The sequence below is a fragment of the Microcaecilia unicolor genome, chromosome 2, assembly GCF_901765095.1.
Source record: "Microcaecilia unicolor chromosome 2, aMicUni1.1, whole genome shotgun sequence".
Classification (NCBI taxonomy): domain Eukaryota; kingdom Metazoa; phylum Chordata; class Amphibia; order Gymnophiona; family Siphonopidae; genus Microcaecilia; species Microcaecilia unicolor.
The window spans coordinates 619,815,813-619,839,995 of NC_044032.1; the positions used below are offsets into that span (position 1 = coordinate 619,815,813).

The 24,183-nt window shown below is 46.4% G+C and overlaps 1 protein-coding gene across 3 annotated transcripts in view; it reads right to left on the minus strand.

The window, feature by feature from the left end:
• Positions 1-3,997: 3,997 nt before the first annotated feature.
• Positions 3,998-24,183, minus strand: part of MKS1 (MKS transition zone complex subunit 1) — a 65,965-nt gene continuing 45,779 nt past the window's right edge. Inside the window, exons 16-19 of one of the 3 annotated variants that reach the window (XM_030191666.1) lie at positions 24,035-24,168; positions 7,337-7,419; positions 6,875-6,972; positions 3,998-4,921 (exon numbers count right to left, since the gene is read on the minus strand). In XM_030191666.1, the coding sequence (XP_030047526.1) occupies positions 4,806-4,921; positions 6,875-6,972; positions 7,337-7,419; positions 24,035-24,168 (431 nt within the window). In that variant the 3' untranslated portion in view covers positions 3,998-4,805. Of the gene's footprint in view, positions 4,922-6,874; positions 6,973-7,336; positions 7,420-7,853; positions 8,095-24,034; positions 24,169-24,183 lie in introns of those variants that run through there. The other 2 variants (XM_030191667.1, XM_030191668.1) reach the window with 2 other exon arrangements.

The following is a 24,183-nucleotide window of genomic DNA, read 5'->3' on the forward strand; positions in this document are numbered from 1 at the left end:
GGTGTCCCGAGAGCACACTGTGAAATGCTTTCAGAGCTAACTGAACAGCTCTGAGTTCTAGATGACTGATAGGCCAAAGGGCTTGCGCCTTGGTCAGTGAGATGAAGGTAGTGAGCCCCCCAACCCAAAAGACTGGTATCTACTGCACCCACTATCTAAGGAGGGATTGCAAGTGATAAATATTTGAGAAGATTGTGGTCCTGAACCCACCAGTGCATGCTGCTTCTTGCCGATGAAGTCCATTGTAGATGTAGATTATAGTCCTGAGACATCAGGTACCAATGGAACAAAATCAACTGCTGAAGAGCTCTCATGTGCAATGTGGCCCATGGAACCATCTCCAGAATAGATGCCATACAGTGGAGGACCTGAACAAAATACCATATCTGAGGACTCTATAGCTGCAGCAAAGACTGAATCAGACACTGAAGCTGGTGCCTCCTGGTCTTGGAAAAATATTTTGCCCTGTAAGGGTGTCAAAACATGCCCTTAAATACTCCAGGGTTTGAGAGGGGTGCAGCTGGCTCTTGGGAAAGTTGGTGACCCAACTCAAGGATTGTAAAAGACTGATCATTCAAGAGGTAACCGAGAGACTGTTTGAAAGGAAGAAACTCATATGAGCCAGTCATTCAGATAAAGATGGATACAAATTTCTTCCTTCCAGAGGAAGGCCACCACCATGATCATGACTTTGGAGAAGTTCTGGGGGCTGTAGAGAGACCAAAGGGCATTGTCCTGAGCTAGTAATGTTGTCCCAGGATCGCAAATCTCAAGAAGAGCTGATGAAGAGGCCAGATTGGAATATGAAAATACGTTTCTTTGAGATACAGGGATGTAAGGAATTCCCCTAGATGGACCGCAGCAATTACTGAATGCAAAGTCTCCATTCAGAAATGTTTGACTTGCAGGAATCTGTTCACTTTCTTGAGATTGAGAATAGGATGAAAAGAGCCTCCCTTTTTTGGAACCACAAAGTACATGGAGTGCTGACCTGTTCCCTGCTCCTGAGGGGGAACCAGAACAATTGCCCCCATGGTGAGATTTCACAGGGTGCTGAGAAATGCTCTTTGCTTGTGTAAAGCTTTGCATGGGGGCTCCAAGAAAAAAATCTTCAGTTTGAGGAAAGAAGTCTAATCTGTAGCGGTCTTTGATAATGTCCAAGACCCACTGATCCAATGTGATTTTGGTGCACTCTTCATGAAAGTTGGATTGCCGTCCCCTATTACTTGGGGTGAAGAGTAGACCTGAACACCTATCATTGTGGATTATGGGAAGGAGCAGGCTAAGAGTGAAAAGACAAGCCAGACAGTGCAGGCAATGTCTCTTCAAAACTGAGCACTCCATGGCGGAAGGGGAACTGCGGTAGTCCAAGATGTCTGCCGAAGACTGCTCGAGGGAGGAGCCTGCAGTTAGATCAGTGTGGGAACCTGACACACCCATTACCCTCAGGGAGAAAGGTTGACTGAGGCACCAACTAACTGCAAGCTCAGCATGGAGAAAACTGTGCCACCACAAACCACACCTGAAATAAGCTAGTTTGTGAAGTCAGAGCAGAGAAAACAAGTCACGGCAAGCCGAGAGCCAACAGTAATTAAAATGTTAAAGCTGTACCCATCGGTGCTGAAGTAGCAGTCTAAGCAACTAAGTCAGTGTAAAGCTGGATTTTAGTAAACTCAGAATAGCCACACACAGTCAAAATAATGTGAAAATGAGAGGTACACATCCTTTCTTTATTTTTTTTTAATGAGACCTGTGAAGAAAGAAGGTAGAGGAAGGCAGCGGCAGGGGGAGGGGGGCGAGAGACCCGGCACCACCAGGTATACCCCAGAAAGCACTAGCCAACAGCCTTACACCCCCCAGGCTCAATTGAATTAGGGTCTTAAAACAGGAGGCAGTACTGAAAAACCAGAAGTTGATGAAAGACTATCCACCGCCTGCTGGCAATAAATATATACTAACTGAACCGAAGCCTCAGCATCCTATAATAGAGTTCAGATGTCCTCTACCTCCACCTGCTGGTAGATGATCATAACCCATCAGTTTCTGGATTCATATGCTGTTGATGACAAGGAATGTGTTTTTAAGTTTTCATGTGTTATTTTCCATAAAACTTCTACCCACACAAAAGTGGGTGAAAAGTCTTCAGGCACGTTTCAAAGTAGAAGCAGGCACCTAATTAGTTAAAAAAAAAAAAAAAAGTACAGAGCCTGTGGCTGGCTGGGGTATAGTTATCTAAATGTATGTACATATACCCTGTCTATGGATAAGTTTGTGCAATCTGGTTGGAGGCATTACTGAGAGCTGGATTGGGCAGGGCTAGGCATTTGTGACTTTTATAAAATGTTTGCAAATGCACATAAAATAGATCAACAAATTTGTGCCTGAGAGAAGGTGTAAACATGAGCAAGTACTTTCCGTGGGGTAATTTAAAAAGTGAGAATGTATGTGCATATTTTTTGAAATTAGTGTAATTTGTGAGCATTCTTGACTGTACAAGTTAGGTGGCCCATTATAAAATTACCAGTGTCACCTGGTTTTGATAGCCAAAAAAGTTATTCTTCAACAATTGCATAAGCCCACAGCATCTACAAAGATCCCAGGTGATAACCTTACTATCCATGGAGACATACAACAACTCCTCTGCTCAAGGATAGAGGTTCAAACACTGCTGGGAGCGTTTCTGATGTACTCTACAACCTGTTCTTAGCCACCTTTTAAATTGACTCAGTCCTATCTCTTACACATTGTGCTAGGGAGGGAGAAAATAGGAGGCGTGGGATTTAAACTGTTGTACAGTTAGGTGAAATTTACCATAGCTCAATATAGCATTTGAAGGCTTGTGTTTATTAAGGTGGCTTAATTCTGTTGTTTTACTCTGTTATTGATTAATAAAAATGATTTCATATAAAATTACCAGCTAAATTAGAATAAAACTAAGCAGACAAGTAAAATTCATAAAATTTTTATTCAAAATATATTAGGGAATAAAAAATATGCAATTATTGCTTTGATATAAAACAAACTGAGAATTAGATTTCATGTACACAAAATTCTAACTTATAATTAAAGTGCCAGTGTGCACGAACCTATCTCGTTTTTCTAAGAGGGTCTTAACTAGAGAGCTGATCTTTCAGCTTCTCAATCTCTTTATGCTTGTGTACATGGCCCCTCTTTCTTGCAGACTGCTTCTTCTTGCCACAGCACCTTCCTCTGCAGGATGTGCTACTATTTGCCTGGCCACATCAAGGAGGTTTGATAACAGGAGATGGCATAAGCCTGTCTGGCCCATTATGTGGTCTGAAGCCAGTAGGTGGAGCTTGTTATCCTATCTATTTAATTGTTTTGGGTGTACCAAGATGGCAGCAGCCACACTGGGGAGAATTAAAACCTCCTTGGGTCACATATGAAGGGCAATTCTATAACTAGAGCCTGTAATTATGCACCCCTTTGTGTGCCTAAATGTAGGAAAATATAGCGAAAATATAGCACTTATGCACATAAATCATCCTAAGCACTATTCTGTAAGTGTGCACCTAAATGCAATAGGGGTACAGGTAGGACATGGGCATCTCTCCCATTTACACATGTAGGAGGGAATTCAATAAAGGCATAAAAAATTCAGTGTGGAAAAATTGAATGCCAAGCAATAGTCTATAAAGGGAGTGCGCCCTTTATAGAATAGCATTTGGCGTGGATCCTGCACCTTTTTGGTATCGTACTTACGCCTGCTAAAAGCAGGTGTAAATGCCAACACCCAACTTAGGCATGCTTTGGGCAAATTCTGTAAATATGTGCGCAACATTTTGGTACACCATGGCCACACCCCCTTTTCAGATATGTGCGACTGAAGTTAGGCGCCGTGCTTTATAGAATAACGTACATGCAAATTTTTAAGATTGTCAGTTAACATCGATAACTGGTTGTTAGCACTGCTTGCTCTGGGACTGGTAGCATGGAGTGTTGTCATGATTTGGGTTTATGCCAGGTACTTGTGACTTGACTTGGCCACTGTTAGAAACAGGATATTGGGCTAGATGGACCATTGGTCTGACTCAGTATGGCTACTCTTATGTAATTATTGATGTTTCCAAGCTCATTAGTCAAGTTATTTGATGTGCACACAAAGTTGGGCACGATATATAGAATCCAGGGGGTAATATACAGAATATTGTACGTTATATGCACCTTGCTGCATATAACACACCAACAGTTACACTTGATCTATAGCTGTGTGACTGTGAGTATGTAAATTTTTGGCATGCCAATACAGACTTATGCTAGTATTCTAGAACAGAATCTGGACACCCAGATGCCCATTATAGAATAGGTGCTCCCCACATTGCATCGGCATGCTTATAAGGAGGTGCACCCTTATAGAATTGCCACCTGAGTGCTGCACAGAAGCACGAGGCTGACCCAGAGCTTTTACTGCTTCCTCTCTTGTCAGTGTACTTCACTCTTCTCAGAAGCACAGCATGTAACAGAGTCAATAAGCTGAAGGATCAGGTTAATTCCAGAACCTGAGTGACCCAGCAAATATATCTGAATGATCAGAAATCATCTTTCCACTTTAACTGCACAAAGAATAAAGTTTAAAAATATTTCACATTCACAAAACATATTGTCTTTGGAAAAAATATAATAAAATCAACAAAAAGCCATTAAGTACACAAAGGTGGCTCTTGGTTCCTCAGACTTGCAATGAGACTGCCACATCGCCAGTTCTGGAAGCTCTTGGTTCTCCTCATGTCCCACCAGATCGCTCAGTTCTCTCCCTCACTAGGAGCACCAGGATTACTGCAGGCTCATGCAGTAGACTGAAGAACGGAGGACACTGCGCTAGTGGCAGTAGTGTTAATCAGGTCCTGTGGAAGGCTCTCTCTAGCATGCTGCATTCGGCGCCGTGCTCTCTGAAACGCTTCTATAGACAAATCAAAAAGGAAATAGATCATGCCTTGTGTCTCTAAGTGTGTAGGACATTTCATGTGTTTGAATGAAGAGCAATATACTGTGTATATATAGAATATGTGCCATGAAATTATTAAAGTTGTTAAATCATGAGCGAAATTGTGAGGAGTTTCTAGAGCATCTTGTGAAACTGAGGAACTAGGCATCTAAATGGCACATGAAACTTAACGTGGACAACTGCAAAGTGATGCACATAAGGAAGGGTAATCTTAAGTAAAGGCACAAAATGCTACATTAGTCTCTCACATTATCCTTGAGGAATTCTGGCCCATTATTCCATACAGAACTGTTTCAACTCTAAAATATTTGACAATTTCCTTGCATGAACAGCTTGCTTTAAGTCCCAGGATCAAAAGAAATTTTAGAGAACCTACAAAAGGGAATACCTGATGCTCATCTGAACGTAGTTACAAAATATTTCTAAACATTTGGTGCCCCATACCACCACTGTGATGCAGGAGGGTCTACAAATGGAAAAAGTAGAAGACTACAATGACCATGTACGAGTGGTTGTCCTACCAAGATCACCCCAAAAGCAAACTGAAAAATCAATCATGAAGTCAAAGAACCAGAGCCTAACATCTAGAGATCTGCAAGCCTGTCAGGGAGGCTGATGTGAGATTTTATGCATCGACTACCAGGAACAATGGGAATGGTGTTCATGGCAGAATCGCTAGAAAAAAACCCACTGCCCTCTACAAAGAACATGTTGCCTGCCTCAAGTTGTCCAAAGAACAATTGGATGAACCTGAAGACTTTAGGACTAATTCCCTCGGGAGTCAAAAACTGGCTTTTTGATCACAATAACACTGCATTTGATGAAAAACAAAATTGCCTTCTAAAGTTAAGAACCTCATCACAAATGTCAAGTGTGGTGGAGGAGGTGTGGGGCTGCTTTGCTGCATCAGGACCTGGATGATTTGCCATTGATAAAACCATGAATTTTGCTGTACATAATAATATTCTAGATGAGAATGTCAGGCCATATGTCTGAGCTAAAGCTGAGCCTAAACTGGGTCATGCAGCAAGACGACATCTCTAAATGTTCAAGTAAATCTACTACAGAATGGCTGAATAAGAAGAGATTCATGTTTTGGACTTGGCCAAGTCAAACTCTACTGAAATATTTTAGCAAGACTTGAAGTAAGCTGTTGATGCAAAAAAAAAAAAAAAAAAGCCCTCAAATATCACAGAGCTGAAATAGTGCTGTCTTGGCCAAAATTCCTCAAAGGTGATATGAGAGACAGATGACCAGTTACAGGAAATGTTTTTGTACTGCTGCTCAAGGAACTGACATCAATTACTGAGGTTCACATACTGTTTTACACAAGGATCCTTATTTTATTCAATTGGGTTCTTTCACTCAAGATTCAGATCAGGATCTGAGTATATATTGTACTACAATATAGACCATCGGAGGAGATTCAGAAACTTTTTCGCAGCACTGTTTATGTATGGAGCTGGCCATAGTTTATCCATCTTTGTGCGATATGGGTGGGAATGTGTGTGTGGAGTCACCCTGATGTAATAGCCTGGACAAAATATCCTTGTAACAAAATAGCCCTTCACAAAAATAAGCTGTATAGTAAAACCTCTTGTCTCCCTCCCCCTGGGGGTCCAGCATTTTATTTATTTATTAGGGATTTATTATCCGCCTTTATGACGAGATTTACCAAAGTGGTGTACAGCAAGTATAGTTTAACATAAAACTAACAGTGTTATAAACAAGGAAAGAGCAGCAAGAAACTCTTCAACTTTCATATGCTGACACACAGCACACATGGTGAAAAAGGCCAGGGAAACAGAAAGAAGTAAGAAATCAGGAGAAGCTGGGGTGGGGGGTGGGGGGGAGGGAGAAGAAGAGACACGGATTTGACAGTGGAAATGGAGCATCAAGAAGCCATACCAAGGACATTATGGATGGAGCTCTGCTGGCTAAATCCTCCCAGCCGATCCAATACACTCTGCATTCTTTTTCTGAAGGCACTGGATTCCATAAAAGCCCTAAAAAGAGAAAAACAAATACTCCCCCCTCAGTTATACCCACAGTTGCATGTTCCGAACAGGGAGGAAGAAGTGACAGCTTAATCTTCTACTATCAAGCACTAAAATCTAGAAATCAAAGTAAATGGGCATGCAAAATTAGGCATTTTTGGACTGAAAAAGGAAGTTCCTGCCCAATGACACAATTGGGCCCTACATGGCATGAAAGAAAGTTCCCAACAGGAAAGTATTCCTGCAAGGAAAACAAAACAAAACGACAAACCCACAAACAATCTGCCCTCTCACATCAGTGTGGGGAGGACAAGCCTGCACAAACAAACACATACACACACAGCACTCTCACCTAGGGCTCTATCTTACATACCTAGACTGCTGAATGCAGTAAAAATTAAATGTGACGCTCCCCGTTGTCTCTGTTCGAAACCCAAAGCGACTCAGACGATCACCCTATAAACAAAGTACCCGCAAGTTATCAGCCTGGTGCTTTGAAACAGAATCTGTGCTTCACACTGCATGAAAAGGAAACCATGACTGAAGTTTACTCTTTCTGAGATATAGACACTAATGAGGCCTGGGCACATGGAGGCATTAAATGTATGTCTCCATATTACACAATCAATAGTAAGGGAAAGGGAATGGGACTTGATAATACCACCTTTCTATGGTTTTTGCAACTACATACAAAGCGCTTTACATAGTATATACAGATACTTATTTGTACCTGGGGTAATGGAGGTTAAGCTACTTGTCCAGAGTCACAAGGAGTTGCAGTGGGAATCTAACCCAGTTCCTCAGGATCAAAGTCTGCTGCACTAACCACTAGGCTACTCCTCTGCTCTTACCCAAAGCTATTGGAAGATATCAATATATCACTTTTTGGAAAAGCTTCATGGATGACTATTTTTTTGTTGTGGGAGGGTAGTGAAAGCAAAGGTACTTACCTGTAGCAGATGTTCTCTGAGGACAGCAGGCTTTATATTCTCACAAGTAAGTGACGCCGACTCGCATCGCCCGGTCTGGGACTTATAACAAGTAGAGCTTGTGGAGCATGAGACATGCTCCACTGCACATGCAAGAGTGCCTTCCCGCCCGCCATGAGAATGCGGCCTCTTCAGTTTAATACTACAACAAAAATAAAGTAAAATTAACAGAGGAGACAACTCCAAGGGCAGGTGGGAGGGATTGAGAGACTATAAAGCCTGCTGTCCTCTGAGAACACCTCCGAGGACAAGCAGGCTTATTTATTCTCACAAGTGGAGAATCCCTAGCATCCAGGCTCACCAAAAATAACAAACATTGAAAAATTGGGCCTCACAATGGGAGGATATAACAGAGATTAACCTGAAACTATATACAATCTGAGTTAGAGTGCAGCCTAGAACAGAATAAAATGGGCCTAGGAGGGTGGAGTTGGATTCTAGACCCCAAACAGATTCTGTAACATTGTCTGTCAGAACCAACTGTCGCATCGGGAATCTTGCTCAAGGCAATAATGAGATGTGAATGTTTTGACTGAAGACCATGTCTCAGCCTTGCAAATTTCTTCAATGGAGCTGTGACATGACTTTCTAGGGCTAGCCCAGCCTGGGCATAAATGAAGGAAACACAATCTGACAGCCAATTAGAGATGGTGCGTTTCCCGATGGTGACCCCCCCCCCCATCCTGTTGGGATCAAAAGAAACAAAAAATTGGGTGGACTGTCTGTGGGGCTTGGACCGCTCCATGTAATAGGCCAATGCTCTCTTGCAATCTAAAGTGAGCAAGCTGCATTCACCAGGATGGGCATGAGGTCGGGGAAAGAATGTTGGCAGGATAATAGACTGGTTTAGATGGAATTCCAACACCACTTTCGGCAGGGAACTTAGGGTGAGAGCAGAGGACTACTCTGTTGTGATTAAACTTAGTATAATGTGCATCCACCACTAAGGCCTGAAGCTCACTGACTCTATGAGCTGAAGTAACAGCCACCAAGAAAACGACCTTCCAAGTCAAGTACTTCAGGTAGCAGGAATTCAATGGCTCGAAAGGAGCCCCCCATCCCAGGAAAGATGCATCCATCATCTGCACCTTTTGTGGCTGAGGAATTTGGAATCCAGCGTCAAATTGGATCAAATGGTCTACCACTGAAGGGAGCATAAAGCTCTGGGGACACTTGGATAACATCTTCCAGGCTCCTCGTGGCTTGATACCACTGAGAAGTTAAATGAGCTGATCTCATGTGAAGACATGTCATGGGTGTAACACACACTGTTGAAGCATGTGGCCCAACGATCTCAACAACTGCCAAGCAGTGACCTGCTGAATCTTGGAAGAGAGTGCGACAAGAGCACCGCTCTTGTGTCTGGAAGGTAGGCTCGAAACTTCTGTGTATCAATCAGGGCTCCTATGAACTCCAATTGCTGGACAGGGTGAAGATGGGACTTGGGGTAGTTTAAAATGAACCCTAGTAGCTCGTGTACCTGAATAGTCATTCACATGGACTCTTGAGCACCAGTGCTGAGAGCTGAAGGAATAAGCTCTTGGTGGGCAATTTGGAGGTTTTAGATACCAACTGAGTGCATATCCGAGACAGACTATTTGAAGCACCCACCCGAAGCATGTCACCGAGGCTCCTCGGTGCCGAGGATGCAGATGAATCCACATGTCACCTCAGGGTCAGGTATGATGATGGACGGTCCCAGAGGCCCTACCAGCAGGCCTCAAGGCAGGTGGAGACCCAATCAATACTTCACTGCTCCTAGTGTCTAAGGGTCTAGCAGCAGCCATGCTTACTGATGCTCCCGATGCCGGTGACCTCAATGCTGATGGAGACGTTGAGGAACTGGACTTGGCTCCAAAAATCCTCTCTTATTAAGCCTTTCTGGAAACCTGGGTCCTCTTCTTCAAGCGAAGACAGAACACAGGTAGTGGGGCTATGGTCGGGCCCAGGACACTGAAGACACCAAGAATGGGTTTCCTTTCTAGAGATCGTCTGACTGCACCAGGTACAGCGCTTAAAGCCACTGGGAACCTTTGTGAACATGGAAGGAAAAACTTCCTTGGCTAAATTAAACAAAGTGATGGTGCCTAAAAAAGGGGCAAGGCAAAAAAAAATGAAGGGAACAATCCTGGCTGAAGTCAAGACCTGAAAGAGGCCGAATGAAGATGACAAAGAAAGGAAACTTAAAACCGAGCAAAATTAACTATAAAATTTAAGGAAAACACACAAAAAAAGGGGGGTTCCACAGCCAGGAACACAACTAAAGAATGGGGGAAAAAAAGTCGCCAAAAGGAACACAAAAGCTCTTTAGAACCAAGTGATGTGAGGAGACGGTAAAAAACCATACCTTCTCCTCACCGAGATCTCATTGTCATGGCAGGCAGGGAGACATGTGCGGTGGAGTGTGTCTTGTGCTCCACAAAGCTCTACTTATACTTGTTTAAGTCCTGGACCTGGCAACGCATATGTCACCCGCTTGTAAGAATAAATAAACCTGCTTGTCCTCGGAGAATCCCAATTACATGGATTTCTTTTGTGGTTAAATACTAAAAACAATAATTTCAAATTTACGATACAATATGATCAACATCAAGTGGACTTTTTGAATGTGAAGGTCATTCATGAGGGTAAAAAGTTTCATACCACCCTATTCCGCAAAGAGATAGCAAGGAATACTCTATTGCACTTTCAGAGCTTTCATCCTTATCGACTGCGCAGTAGTTTACCCATTAGCCAGTTCTTAAGAGCACGCTGCATTTGCTCAACATTGGAGGACTTTGAAATTCAAGCACAAGATTTGAGGGACAGATTCTTATCTAGGGGATATCTCCGGTCTGTGATTAGAAAAGCTTATTTAAGAGCTTGTTACATTCAAAGAGATTTACAAAGCTGATTCTTCAGAAGACAAGTTAGTGGTAGTCTTACCTTTTTCCACTAAGATCAAATTCATGACTTCTCTATTATTTAAGTTTTGGCATGTATTATCTATACACAGTGCATTTTCTCTAGCGAAAAAGGTGCCGGTACTCAAATGCCAAGCCAACCTTCAGGGCTGGGGGTGATCACTGAGGAACCCACCCCACAATGGCCATGCCCCTGCAACCAGTCACAGAATCTATGACAAGGCAGAATTGGTGTGTAGAACCTGAGCTCTTTCATTAAAACTTGGGGTCCATGGGTCAATTTTAGCAGACAATGGAAAAGGTGCCGGTACCCAGTACCCCCAAGTACCCCCTCAAAAAAAGCCCTGTCTACACATGAATGTTTTTAGGAGTTCCCTCTTATAGCTTATCGTAGAGGGAGGAATATAGGTGAATCTCTTACTTACACACATATAGAAACATAGAAACATGACGACAGATAAAGGCCATATGACCCATCCAGTCTGCCCATCCTCTGAAACCCCTAATTCTTCCTGTTCCTAAGCGATCCCACATGCTTATCCCATGCCTTTCTAAATTCTGAAACCGTCCTCTACTCCACCACCTCCACTGGGAGGCCATTCCACGCCTCCACCACCCTTTCTGTGAAATAATACTTCCTTAGGTTACTCCAAAGCCTATTCCCTCTTAACTTTGTCATATGCCCCCTCATTCCAGAGCTCTCCTTCATTTGAAAAAGGCTCTCTTCCTGTACATAAATGCCCTTGAGATATTTAAACGTTTCTATCATGTCTCTTCTCTCCCTCCTCTCTTCCCGTGTATACATGTTGAGGTTCATAAGCCTGTCCCTATAATTTTTGCATTCAAGACCGCTTACTAATTTCATAGCCACCCTCTGGACCGACTCCATCCTGTTTATATCTTTCCGTAGGTGCGGTCTCCAGAACTGCACGCAGTACTCCAAATGAGGCCTCACCAGAGACTTATACAACGGCACTATCACCTCCTTTTTCCTGCTGGTCATGCCTCTCTTTATGCACCCAAGCATCCTTCTGGCTTTGGCCATTGCTTTTTCTACCTGTTTGGAAACTTTAAGGTCGTCAGACACAATCACCCCCAAGTCCTGCTCTTCTTCGCACACTGAAGCGCTACACCCCCTATACTGTACCGTTCCCTCGGATTTTGCGACCCAAGTGCATGACCCTGCATTTTTTGGGATTAAACCTTAGTTGCCAAATATCGGTCCATTCCTCTAGCTTTGCTAGGTCCTTCCTCATGTCATTTACACCTTCCAGGGTGTCCACCCTGTTGCAGAGTTTAGTATCATCCACACAGAGACAAACCTTACCAGACAGCCATTCCACAATATCGCTCACAAAGACGTTAAAAAGAGCCGGCCCTAGGACCGATCTCTGCGGTACTCCACTTACAACCTCCTTTTCTTCAGAGCAAGCTCAATTTACCACCACCCTCTGTCTCCTACCATTTAACCAATTTTTTACCCAATCCGTTACTCTAGGTCCCACATCGAGGGCACTCAATTTATTTATCAGTCGCCTGTGTGGAACCGTGTCAAAGGCTTTGCTGAATTCCAAGTATAACACATCAAGCTCCCTTCCCACATCCTCTTGTCACTTACATATCTGAAAAAGGTCTTGTCCCCCAATTTTACCGTATTAGCTATCTTTTCCTGCATCGTAATCTAAATTTATAGCGGGGGTAGTTAGAAGCAATCAATATTACTCTTAACCAACGATATTGAGGTACAAAAGTTTACAACTTTGTTTTACAACCACATACAGGAGTAAGTGTTTCACACAAAGATAACTGTCTTTTTAATATATAGCTGGTGATTGGTTTCCTGTGGGGACCTCACCACCATGTTTCATCTCAACTGTGCTCTCCTTCCTTATTTCGTAACGTAATTTTATAAAACTCCCAAATTTTTGTTTCTGAGGGCGATACAGTTAATAGTGCAGTGGGTTTTGATCCTGGTGAACTGGGTTTGATTCCCACTGCAGCTCCTTGTGACTCTGGGCAAGTCACTTAACCCTCCATTACCCCAGGTACAACCTAAGTACCTGTATATAATATATAAACCGTTTTGATTGTAACCACAAGGCGGTAATATCAAATCCCATCTCCCTTCCCCTTTTTCTTATTGTGCAATAGTGCATCTGTTAATAAGCAGTACATGTTATTGAGCAATGGTGTGCACAATCCCCCCATAATTCATGATTTTTCCTGTCATTTTGAGTTAAAAACACACAGCTCACAATTTTTTCCTGCCCACAGCATTCAGGGTTGAAGGTGGTCTGCAGGGAGTGGAAGAAGAGTACCGTATTGTTATGCATATAAAGCACTCACACGTATTATGCACACAAATTATATGTCTATGTAAAAATAAACTCATATAACGCACACAAGTTATATGCATAAACACGGCAGGCAGCCTTTCCTCTCTCTCTCATCCTCCCCTCTCTGCATGAGTCTTGCATCTCTCCTTCTCCCTCTCCCTGCAGTCCTCTGTACTTGTCTGCTGTCTCTAGTACCAAGGAGATTTAATAGACAGGAGTAGGTTTTAATAGATAGGCATGGAAGTGAGCCTATCCAGTCCACTGTAAGAAAGCCAGGCATCTCCTCCAGCACCGTGGGGAGGGACCCAAGTCCTGTGGGGTTCCCGTGGAACTAAAACTGACCTTTGCTTTCCCTCCCTATACCTTACATCAGCTTGGTGGTCTAGTGGCTTGCTTCGGGGCAGAGAAAAAAAAACACACAGAGTGTGGAGGTGCACTTGATCCCCACGAAACAAGTAGGAGGGAACAGAGGAGGGGTGGGGAAGATAGGCTCTATCCAAACAATGGGGGAGACGCATAATTTAATTAAACAATGATATTTATTGCAAATGGTTGACTCAACACTGCTTCAGGGCAGGAAAGGACCTCACGCTTTCCTGCCCGCTACCGCTGATCCTTCTGCCGCTGAGGTTTGTTTAAAATGACCGCTGAGACTTTGCCTTGCGAGTCTGCCGCTTGAACTCTTAGCGGCCATTTTAAACAGGCGGCAGCGGTGAGAGGATCAACGGCATTGGGCAGGAAAGTGCGGGGACCTTTCCTGACCCGAAGCAAGCCACTAGACCACCAGCATGATGTAAGGTATGTGTGGGGAGGACATTCAGGGCTGAAGTAGAGGTGAATGGATGGATGGTAAGCGAACGTGCTAAACAATTATTTCTCTTCGGCGTTCACGGAGGAAAATCCTGGAGAAGGACCATGGTTGGCTGCCGAGGGAACGTCTGGGAATGGAGTGGATACTGCGCCATTTACGGAAGAAAGAGTTTATAAACAGCTGGAGAATCTGAAGGTGAACAAAGCTATGGGGCTGGATGGGATACATCCCAGGATACTGAAGGAGCTCAGAGAGGTCCTGGCGGGACCTCTTATAGATTTATTTAACAGATCTTTAGAGATGGGAGAGGTTCCGTGAGATTGGAGACGAGCGGATGTGGTCTCTCTTCACAAAAGTGGAGACAGGGAAGAAGTGGGAAACTACAGACTGGTAAGTCCAACGTTGGTGGTAGGAAAAATAATGGAGTCGCTGCTGAAAGAAAGGATAGTTAACTTTCTAGAAACCGACGGGTTACAGGACCCAAGGCAACATGGCTTTACCAAAGGAAAATCCTGCCAAATGAATCTTACTGACTTTTTTGACTGGGTGACCAAAGAACTGGATGAGGGACGTGCGCTAGATGTAATCTATTTGAACTTCAGCAAAGCCTTTGATACGGTCCCCAACAGAAGACTCGTGAATAAGCTGAAAGGGTTGAACTTAGGACTGAAAGTGGTGAACTGGATAAACTGGTTGATCGACAGGTGGCAGAAGGTGGTGGTAAATAGAATCCGCTCGGAGGAAAGGAAGGTGAGCAGTGGAGTTCCTCAGGGGTCGGTGCTGGGGCCTATTCTGTTTAATATATTTGTGGGAGATATTGCTGAAGGGTTGGAAGGAAAGGTGTGCCTTTTTGCAGATGACACGAAAATAGCCAATAGAGTGGATACCCTGGAGGGAGTAGAAAGGATGAGAAGGGATCTCCGAACGTTAGAGGGTCTGGCAGTTAAAATTTAATAATATCAATACAAAGTACCTGGGTTATCTAGTTCTCTCCTGGTTTCACAGAATCAATAATTGCTTTACAAATAGAAACCCTCGCTTATTTTTTTCAACTTTTTTCAAATGCTTTTCAATATAAATAGCTTTAATATGATTAGTTTATCATAAATAGTACAGTGCTCTGTTGTGCATATTAACAATCACTCCGCATGATTGACTATAATATGTAATCACTTATACATCACTGTACTGTGTCCCTACCTACCTCCATAATCAGAATCAGAGAGCTCTTTGTATTACAATATAAACTATCAGTTATATTGCTCCGATGAAAGAAGTGATAAGGCAGCAGACTGCTCCACTGCCTCATGCCGAGAGGGTAAAAAGGCGATGGTTCCCACCAAAACAGGAGTCTGCAATTTAGATTCACTGACTCCCGCATCTACCTGAGGTGCGATTGCTGGAGAAGGAGAAGCGGCCTGAGAGGGACTGGCATCAGCTGATATTTCCACCACAGTGCAAAATTTACCAGTGTTGTTCTCCGCGACTCCTCGCCGCTGACTGCATAGCAGCGTAGTTTTTCTGCCATCCTGCTCTGCCGTAAAGCACTGCCGCGGCTGCGTCTATTTCAACAGCCAGCTCCTCCAAAAGGGAAACTAGAGCCAATAAATCAAAGAAAAAATGCTGCAAGGAAAAGCAGAAACAGAGCTGCCCTGCTTGTGCCAGAAACTACTTTTTTTTTTAAATGCGGCTGCCTCTCCCAAGTCTCTAACACTCTTTCCTCAAAGAGTATGAAAAGTACTCCTAAACACTCAGGAGCGCCCGGCGCTGTAAGGAGACAACAGGAGGAATTGGGGGGGGGGGGGGGGGGGGAGGGACCCGGCCACCCGCGTTTGGCACTCCCGAGGCGTAGAGAGACCCCCTCGGGCCTCAGTCTCCAAATACACGCCAGAGACCCCGACGCACAGAATGGAAAAAAAGAAGCTAAGAATACCTCTTAGTCAGTAACTAATAACACACAACTTTTTTTTTTTTTAAATAGAGAGAAAAACAAGTAGAATAGTTAAAGAAGAGACCAAAGGGTTCACCACCTTCCACCTGCTGCAGACTGAGAATACTAGATCTTTCTCTAGCTGGTCAGGGCTCTTATTGGCTCTCTCTAGTCAGAGTTCTCAGTCTCCACCTGCTGGAAGGCGTGCACAACCCCTCAGTCACATTCTGGGCCAGTCCCGAGGGATGCTAAGGAAGTAAGATTAAATAAAAATGCTACCAACAATAAAGAACGACAAAATGGATTCAGCAGCTCACAGGTTTGTTTTAAGTGCACCAGAGATGACGGCTGCATGGGGGAGTGGAAACAGAGGTTAACCTAATTGGTTTCAACATGTTGATGTCACTTCATCTCCTATCTATTAAGTCTCCTTGCCTAGTACCAGCAGAAATCCAGACAGGCAGCCTTCAGCCAACATTGGGGCCTTTCCTCTAACACAACTTCCTGTTTCTGTGCCAGAGCAAAAGGTAAAATTATGTATAATCATACCTGATAATTTTCTTTCCATTAATCATAGCTGATCAATCCATAGACTGGTGGGTTGTGTCCATCTACCAGCAGGTGGAGATAGAGAGCAAACTTTTGCCTCCCTATATGTGGTCATGTGCTGCCGGAAACTCCTCAGTATGTCGATATCAAAGCTCCATCCGCAGGACTCAGCACTTAGAGAATTACACCCACGAAGGGACACTCTGCCCAGCTCACCACCGCCGAAACGGGGGAGGGGAATTAACCCAGCTCATCCCCACACAAGTGGGGGAGGGGAATCCGTCCAGCTCATCCCCGCGGAGCGGGGGAGGGACACCACACCCGCCGATGCGGGGGGATCTGGCTTATCCTGCAACCGCAACCGCGGGAGGAGCTGACTGACCCTAACACCGCCGAAGCGGGAGGGGTACAAAGCTGCCCTACAGCCGCACGAAGCGGGAGGGAGTGCCGGCAGAATTTATGTCTCAATCCAGCCCCGTAAAACGGAGGGGAGAGGAATGCAGCAGCTCACTGTAACACAAAGTCGTCTCAACTCTTGAAGAATCCAAGTGAAAGAAGAACTTGAACACGAAGTCCTCCTGAAGTAACTGAAGGCTAAACTTGAACCTAAAATTCAACCAGAATATAAACAGTACAGATATCTGGGAGGGGCTATGGATTGATCAGCTATGATTAATGGAAAGAAAATTATCAGGTATGATTATACATAATTTTACCTTCCATATCATCAAGCTGATCAATCCATAGACTGGTGGGATGTACCGAAGCAGTACTCACCCAGGGCGGGACATAGAAATCCCTGACCGCAACACTGAAGCTCCAAACCGGGCCTCCGCCCGTGCAGCCACAGTCAAACGGTAATGCTTGGAGAATGTATGAGCCGAAGCCCACGTTGCCGCCTTGCATATCTCTTCCAAGGAGACGGATCCGGCCTCTGCCCTCGAGGCCGCCTGAGCTCTCGTGGAGTGAGCCTTCAGCTGGATAGGCGGCACCTTCCCCGCGGCCACATAAGCCGCTGCAATGGCTTCCTGGACCCATCTTGCCACTGTAGGCTTAGCAGCCTGCAGACCCTTACGAGGACCTGCAAACAGGACAAACAGATGATCCGATTTCCGGAAATCATTGGTCACTTCCAAGTATCTGATGATGACTCGTCTCACATCCAGATATTCAAGAGCGGAGTACTCCTCTGGGTAGTCCTCCCTACGAAAGGAAGGGAGACAGAGCTGCTGATTCACATGGAAGCGAGAACCAATCTTGGGCAGGAAGGAAGGCACTGTGCGAATAGTCACTCCTGCCTCAGTGAACTGCAGAAAAGGCTCTCGACATGAGAGCGCCTGGAGCTCGGAAACTCTTCTGTCTGAAGTGATAGCCACCAAAAAGACTGCTTTCAACGTCAGGTCTTTCAGAGATGCCCTCGACAAGGGTTCCAAAGGCGGCTTCTGCAATGCTCTTAGCACCAGGTTGAGATTCCACGCAGGCACCACTGAGTGCAGAGGAGGGCGCAGGTGATTAACTCCCTTGAGAAAGCGCACCACATCTGGCTGCGAAGCCAGGGAAGCACCCTTCAGGCGGCCCCTGAAGCAAGCCAGAGCCGCTACCTGGACTTTAAGGGAACTGAGCGACAGGCCTTTCTCCAGACCTTCTTGCAGGAACGCCAACACTGAAGAAATTGGAGCAGTGAAGGGAGAAAGTGAGCCTGCTTCACACCATGCTGCAAAGATACGCCAAACCCTGGCGTAAGCAGTAGAAGTAGAGCGCTTCCTCGCTCTCAGCATAGTGGCGATGACCTTGTCTGAGAAGCCCTTCTTCCTCAGACGCTGCCGCTCAATAGCCAGGCCGTAAGACCAAAGGGAGAGGGATCCTCCATCACCACGGGACCCTGATGTAACAGGCCCTGCTCCACTGACAGCCGCAGAGGATCGTCGACTGAGAGCCTGAACAAGTCCGCATACCAGGGACGTCTGGGCCAATCCGGACCCACCAGGATTACCCTGCCGGGATGCTTTGCCACCCGGTCTAGCACCCTGCCCAACATGGGCCAGGGCGGGAACACATAGAGGAGCTCTTGTGTCGGCCACTGTTGGAGAAGAGCATCTACTCCCAGGGATCGAGGGTCCCGTCCTCTGCTGAAAAAGCGCGGCACTTGGCCATTGGCCAATGACGCCATCAGATCTAGGCTCGGCTGGCCCCAGCGCTTCGTGATGTCCAAGAACGCCTGAGCAGATAGTTGCCACTCTCCGGGCTCCAAGGTATGGCGACTGAGAAAGTCCGCCTTGACATTCATGACTCCGGCAATGTGGGCCGCTGAAAGCTGCTCCAGGTTCGCTTCCGCCCACTGGCAAAGACTCATAGCCTCCTTGGCTAGAGGGGCGCTCTGGTACCTCCCTGGCGGTTGATATAGGCCACAGCCGTGGCATTGTCCGACAGGACCCGTACAGGCTTCAACACCAGTACCGGGATGAACTCCAATAACACCAACCGAATGGCTCTGAGTTCCAGGAGGTTGATAGACCACTTGCCTCTGCAGGAGACTAGAGCCCCTGCGCTGTCCTTCCCAAGCAGTGGGCTCCCCAGCCCATCAAAGAGGCGTCTGTCGTGACGACAATCCACTCCGGGGTCACCAGAGGCAATCCTGCAGACAACTTGACTGTCTGCGTCCACCAGCTCAGCGCCTTGCGCACTGCTGGGTCCACGGGAAGGCGCACAGCATAATCCTCCGACATCGGAGTCCAGCGCAGCAGCAGAGATAGCTATAGTGGTCTCATATGAGCCCTGGCCCAGGGCACTACTTCCATCGTGGCCGTCATAGAGCCCAACAGCTGCACGTAGTCCCAAGCCCGAATAGGAGAGGCTACTAGGAACTAGTCCACCTGAGCCTGAAGCTTGATAATCCGATTGTCTGGCAGGAACACTCTGCCCACTTGGGTGTCGAATCGAACTCCCAGATACACCAGGGACTGAGTCGGGCGCAGCTGGCTCTTCTTCCAGTTGATGATCCATCCCAGGGAGCTCAAAAGAGCAACTACCCGGTCCATAGCTTTGCCGCACTCTGCATAAGAGGGGGCTCGGATCAACCAGTCGTCCAGATAAGGATGGACTTGTACTCCTTCCTTTAGCAGGAAGGCCGCTATGACCCCCATTACTTTGGAAAAGGTCCGCGGAGCAGTAGCCAACCCGAAAGGGAGGGCTCTGAACTGGAAGTGTCGTCTCAGGACTGTAAAACGCAGAAAGCGTTGGAGAGGAGGCCAGCTGGGAATATGCAGGTACGCTTCCTTGATGTCCAAGGAAGCCAAGAACTCTCCTGCCTTCACTGCCGCTATAACAGAGCGGAGAGTCTCCATGCGAAAGTGCCTCACTTTCCAGGCCCGATTGACCCCTTTGAGGTCGAGGATAGGCCGGACAGAACCTCCTTTCTTTGGAACCACAAAGTAAATGGAGTAACGTCCCTTGCCAATCTGATTTTTTGGCACCGGAACGACCGCACCAAGGCGGATCAGGTTGTCCAAGGTCTGCTGCACTACCACAGCTTGACCGGAGACTTGCAGGGAGAGAGTACAAACCCGTCTCTTAAGGGTTGGCAGAACTCTAGCTTGTAGCCGTCTCTGATGACTTCCAGCACCCACGCGTCTGAAGTTATAGTGGTCCATTCGCCCAGAAACGAGGACAGCCGTCCTCCAATCTGCACTGGGGCGTGGACCAAGGCCCCGTCATTGGGTACGAGACCCTGGGGGAGGACTGGAGGGAGCACCTCCGGGACGGCGGTCTCTGCGAAAGGAATGCTGCTTGGGGGAGAAATTCCTCTTGAAGGAAGAGGGGGCAGAGGAACCCGACTTGCCCGGGCGGTATGGAGGTATCGGGACGAGTACTAACCCGAGCCCTGACCTCTGGTAATTTCTTGCCCTTAGACGTGCCGAGATCGGTCACGATTTTGTCCAGCTCGACCCCAAAGAGCAGCTTGCCTTTAAAAGGCAATCTAGCCAGGCGGGATTTAGAGGCGTGGTCAGCAGACCAATGTTTCAGCCAAAGCCACCGCCGCGCAGAGACTGTCTGAGCCATGCCTTTAGCTGAGGCTCTCCAGACATCATACAGCAAGTCTGCCAAATAGGCTAAGCCCGATTCCAGGGCCGGCCAATCAGCCCTCAAGGAATGATCCGAGGGGGAAGCCCGCTGCACCATAGTCCGGCACGCCCTGGCCACATAGGAGCCGCAAACTGAGGCCTGCAAACTTAAAGCAGCTGCCTCCAAGGACGACCTTAAGGCCGCCTCCAATCTTCTGTCTTGGGCGTCTTTTAGGGCCGTGCCACCTTCCACCGGCAACGCCGTTTTCTTAGTCACCGCAGTGATTAAAGAATCCATGGTAGGCCACAGATAGGCCTCACGTTCACTCACAGCCAAAGGATAGAGGCGGGACATAGCCCTAGCCACTTTAAGGCTCGTTTCCGGGACATCCCATTGAGCCGCAATTAAGGTGTGCATGGCATCATGCACGTGGAAGGTTCTAGGCGGGCGCTTCGTCCCCAGCATAATGGCAGAGCCAACAGGGGCTGAGGGAGAGACGTCCTCCGGAGAGGAAATCTTCAAAGTGTCCATGGCCTGTAACAACAGGTTGGGCAAATCCTCTGGGCTAAAAAGCCGCGCTGCAGAGGGGTCATCCGCTCCATCCGAGCGGGGATCTATCTCCTCCAAGGAATCCGCAAAGGATCGTTGGGAGACCTCAGACACGCTGCCCTCATCTACATCGGAGGAGACAAAAGTCCTCCAAGGCCTGGAAATCAACCCGAGGGCGTTTACCTCTGGGAACCTCTACCTCTTTATCAGAAGAGGGAGCAGGGGCAGCGTTTTGCATGAGGAAAGCCTGATGCAGCAGCAAAACAAACTCGGGGGAGAAACCCCCCAGACTGTGCACTTCCGCAGCCTGGGCAACAGCCCTAGACGCACTCTCAACCGGCGCTCGCAATAGCGGGGGAGAGACATGCTGCGCATCCAAAATGGCGTCCGGCGCGAAACTCCGTGAAGGAGCCGCGCGGGAAGAACGGCGCTTAACTTTAGCCGCTTTTGTGCCGTCGCCCAAATTAAGGGCGTTCATGGCATTAATGTCTCCAACCTCAAGGGCGGCCCCGAAGAAGCCGTCCGAGCCGCGTGGCCGGCCAAGATGGCGGAGGCGAGGAGCGGGGGATGGGCGTTTATGGCGGGAAAAAACCGCCACGCCGGAGGAACAACCGGGACATTCATCGGTCACTAAACTATCACCCATCAAGGGCGAATCAGGTTGTAAAACCCCCGCATCCCCTCTAGAAGCGCTCCAGCGATCCGGGGAGCGACCCTTTGCGCCCTCGCCCTCCGACGCCATTGCCACGAGGAGAAGAATCGGGGAACCCCCTGCCCGCTATAAAAAGGTAAAATTACCTGCTTGCCGCTCCGAGCTGTAACGAACTGGTGTCCCAGTGAGTAGCTGCAATGAACGTTTAAAGAAACGTCGAATTAAACGCCTTTAAAGACGTTTAAAAATATATATTTTTTTTTTAAACGGAGCCAGCGGGAGGGGGGAGAAAAGGAGGGACCTGGCACCACCAGGTTTGCACTTGCTCAAAAGAGCCCTCAACCCCAGGCCTCAACAAAACCTTAGGCTTGGAGGCCTAGCCAGAGCTGCTGCTGTGTGTGACCACCACCTGCTGAGATAGAGAACATACTGAGGAGTTTCCGGCAGCACATGACCACATATAGGGAGGCAAAAGTTTGCTCTCTATCTCCACCTGCTGGTAGATGGACACAACCCACCAGTCTATGGATTGATCAGCTTGATGATATGGAAGCTCCAATGCTGGCAAAGTTGCCTGTCTGGACAGCTCTAGTACTAGAGATAGCAGACGAGTACAGAGGACCATGTGAAAGCAGGGGGAGGAATTAAAAAAAAAAAAAAAGGAGATACTGGATTCAGGAAAACATGTAAAATTTAAAAAAATATATTTTAAAACCCCCACACAACCCCCCCCCCCCCAGGTACAGCGTGCTCACACATTGTGATGGAAAATATTAAAAATTGCTTTTCAGTCTTGCTTTGATCGATAATACATTTTTAAAATCCTCTGTCTTTGTACCAAAAGTGACTTTCCTTGTATATCTCAAAGAACAGGCTGGAATGTAAAGCACATCTCCAGAACAATGTATGAGATAAGGCACACTCAAAAACAATGTATGAGATAAGGCACATCTCAAGAACAGGTTGGAATGTCTCTGAAGTCACCTTGTCCAGGAGGGAGGTGGGGTATGCTTGAGGTTCGGGAGATAAGCCACCTGGCCAGTGGTTTGTTTACCTGAACCGAGAGCATGTGACTGAATCCTCATGTACATTCCTGGATAAGTTTTAGCTTAATAAAAAGGGGGCTTGTTGCAGCAGAGCTTTGGGGCTCATCTGTGGGTAGATGTACCGCGCAGAGGATCTGTTCCTGGTCATAAGGAGACTTTGGGCTTTCGCTGCAACGGACCTCCCGGCTGATGAGATAAGGGCCTGAGATTCCTGACCAGTGATGTTGTATGTATATATATATATATATATATATATATATATTTATTTTATTTTTAATAGCTTTCTTTTAGTTAGATGGTTTGATCAGTGTGCATATCTCCTAATCTGACTTAGTTAGTGTGTATATTTCTTAATCACTGTGATGCAGTAACAATAATGACTTATACACTCTCCATTTAAAGTACTAATAAAGAGTTTCATTTACCCAATACAAATCCAAAAGAATCTGTAGTATTTTATTCTGTGAGCAGTCTGTCGTGATCAAGTGAGCAGGCTGCAATACCAAAGCAATACACACATTCAGCACGAGGGTGTGGTGGGGTTGCCATCTGGCTTCTAAAAATGCATATAACACATGTGTTATGTGTAAAAATACAGTGTCTTCAATATAGAAAGCCTTATTAAAGAGTCCATCTGCTGGAGGGGTTCTCTACTCTGGAGAAGGTGCCCTAAGTTTCTCCCCCCCCCCCCCCCCCCAAATTCTTTTTATGTTGAGAAATGCCTCAGAGAGGAGCACAGCCAAGTACAGCCTCTAGAAATGAATAGCTCTCAGTCAAATGAGGGCAGTGCAGTGACTTACTGTACACCAGGCATGAAGATAAGAACTAGAGAAAACTAAGTAAGGTCTCCTAGATAAAAAGGAGGAAGGAAAAATGTGTTTGCATGATGGTCCCTGTGAAAAGCCACAAGAAGAAAGCTACTAATTGGGCTTCTGCCAGGTACTCGTGACCTGGATTGGCCATTGTTGGAAGCAGGATACTGGCTAGATGGACTACTGGTCTGACCCAGTATGGCTATTCTTATGTTCTTTCTTCAGGGAACCATCGTATACTGCGTATGTACACAAACAAGAAAAGTTCAGCCCTTAATCCAAGCTACCAGATCCTCGTACTTCACTTACATCATGATCTGCACATTGGACCTTACAAGACCAGGGAAAATATGGTTTGCTACTTAAGACCATTCAGAAGATAATAGCACTGAATACAGGCCCCAAATGGAAAAGCCCTAGCACTGAACTTACCTGTAATGTTCCTGGTACCCGCACATATGTGATATCTTCCAACTCAGGGGATCCACCGATAAAAAACCTGCGCAGCTCACAGCGTGTGCCTAACTCGATGGGCCGCCAGGTTGGAGCTGTCAGCACATGTTGCCCTGATCAAATAGAAA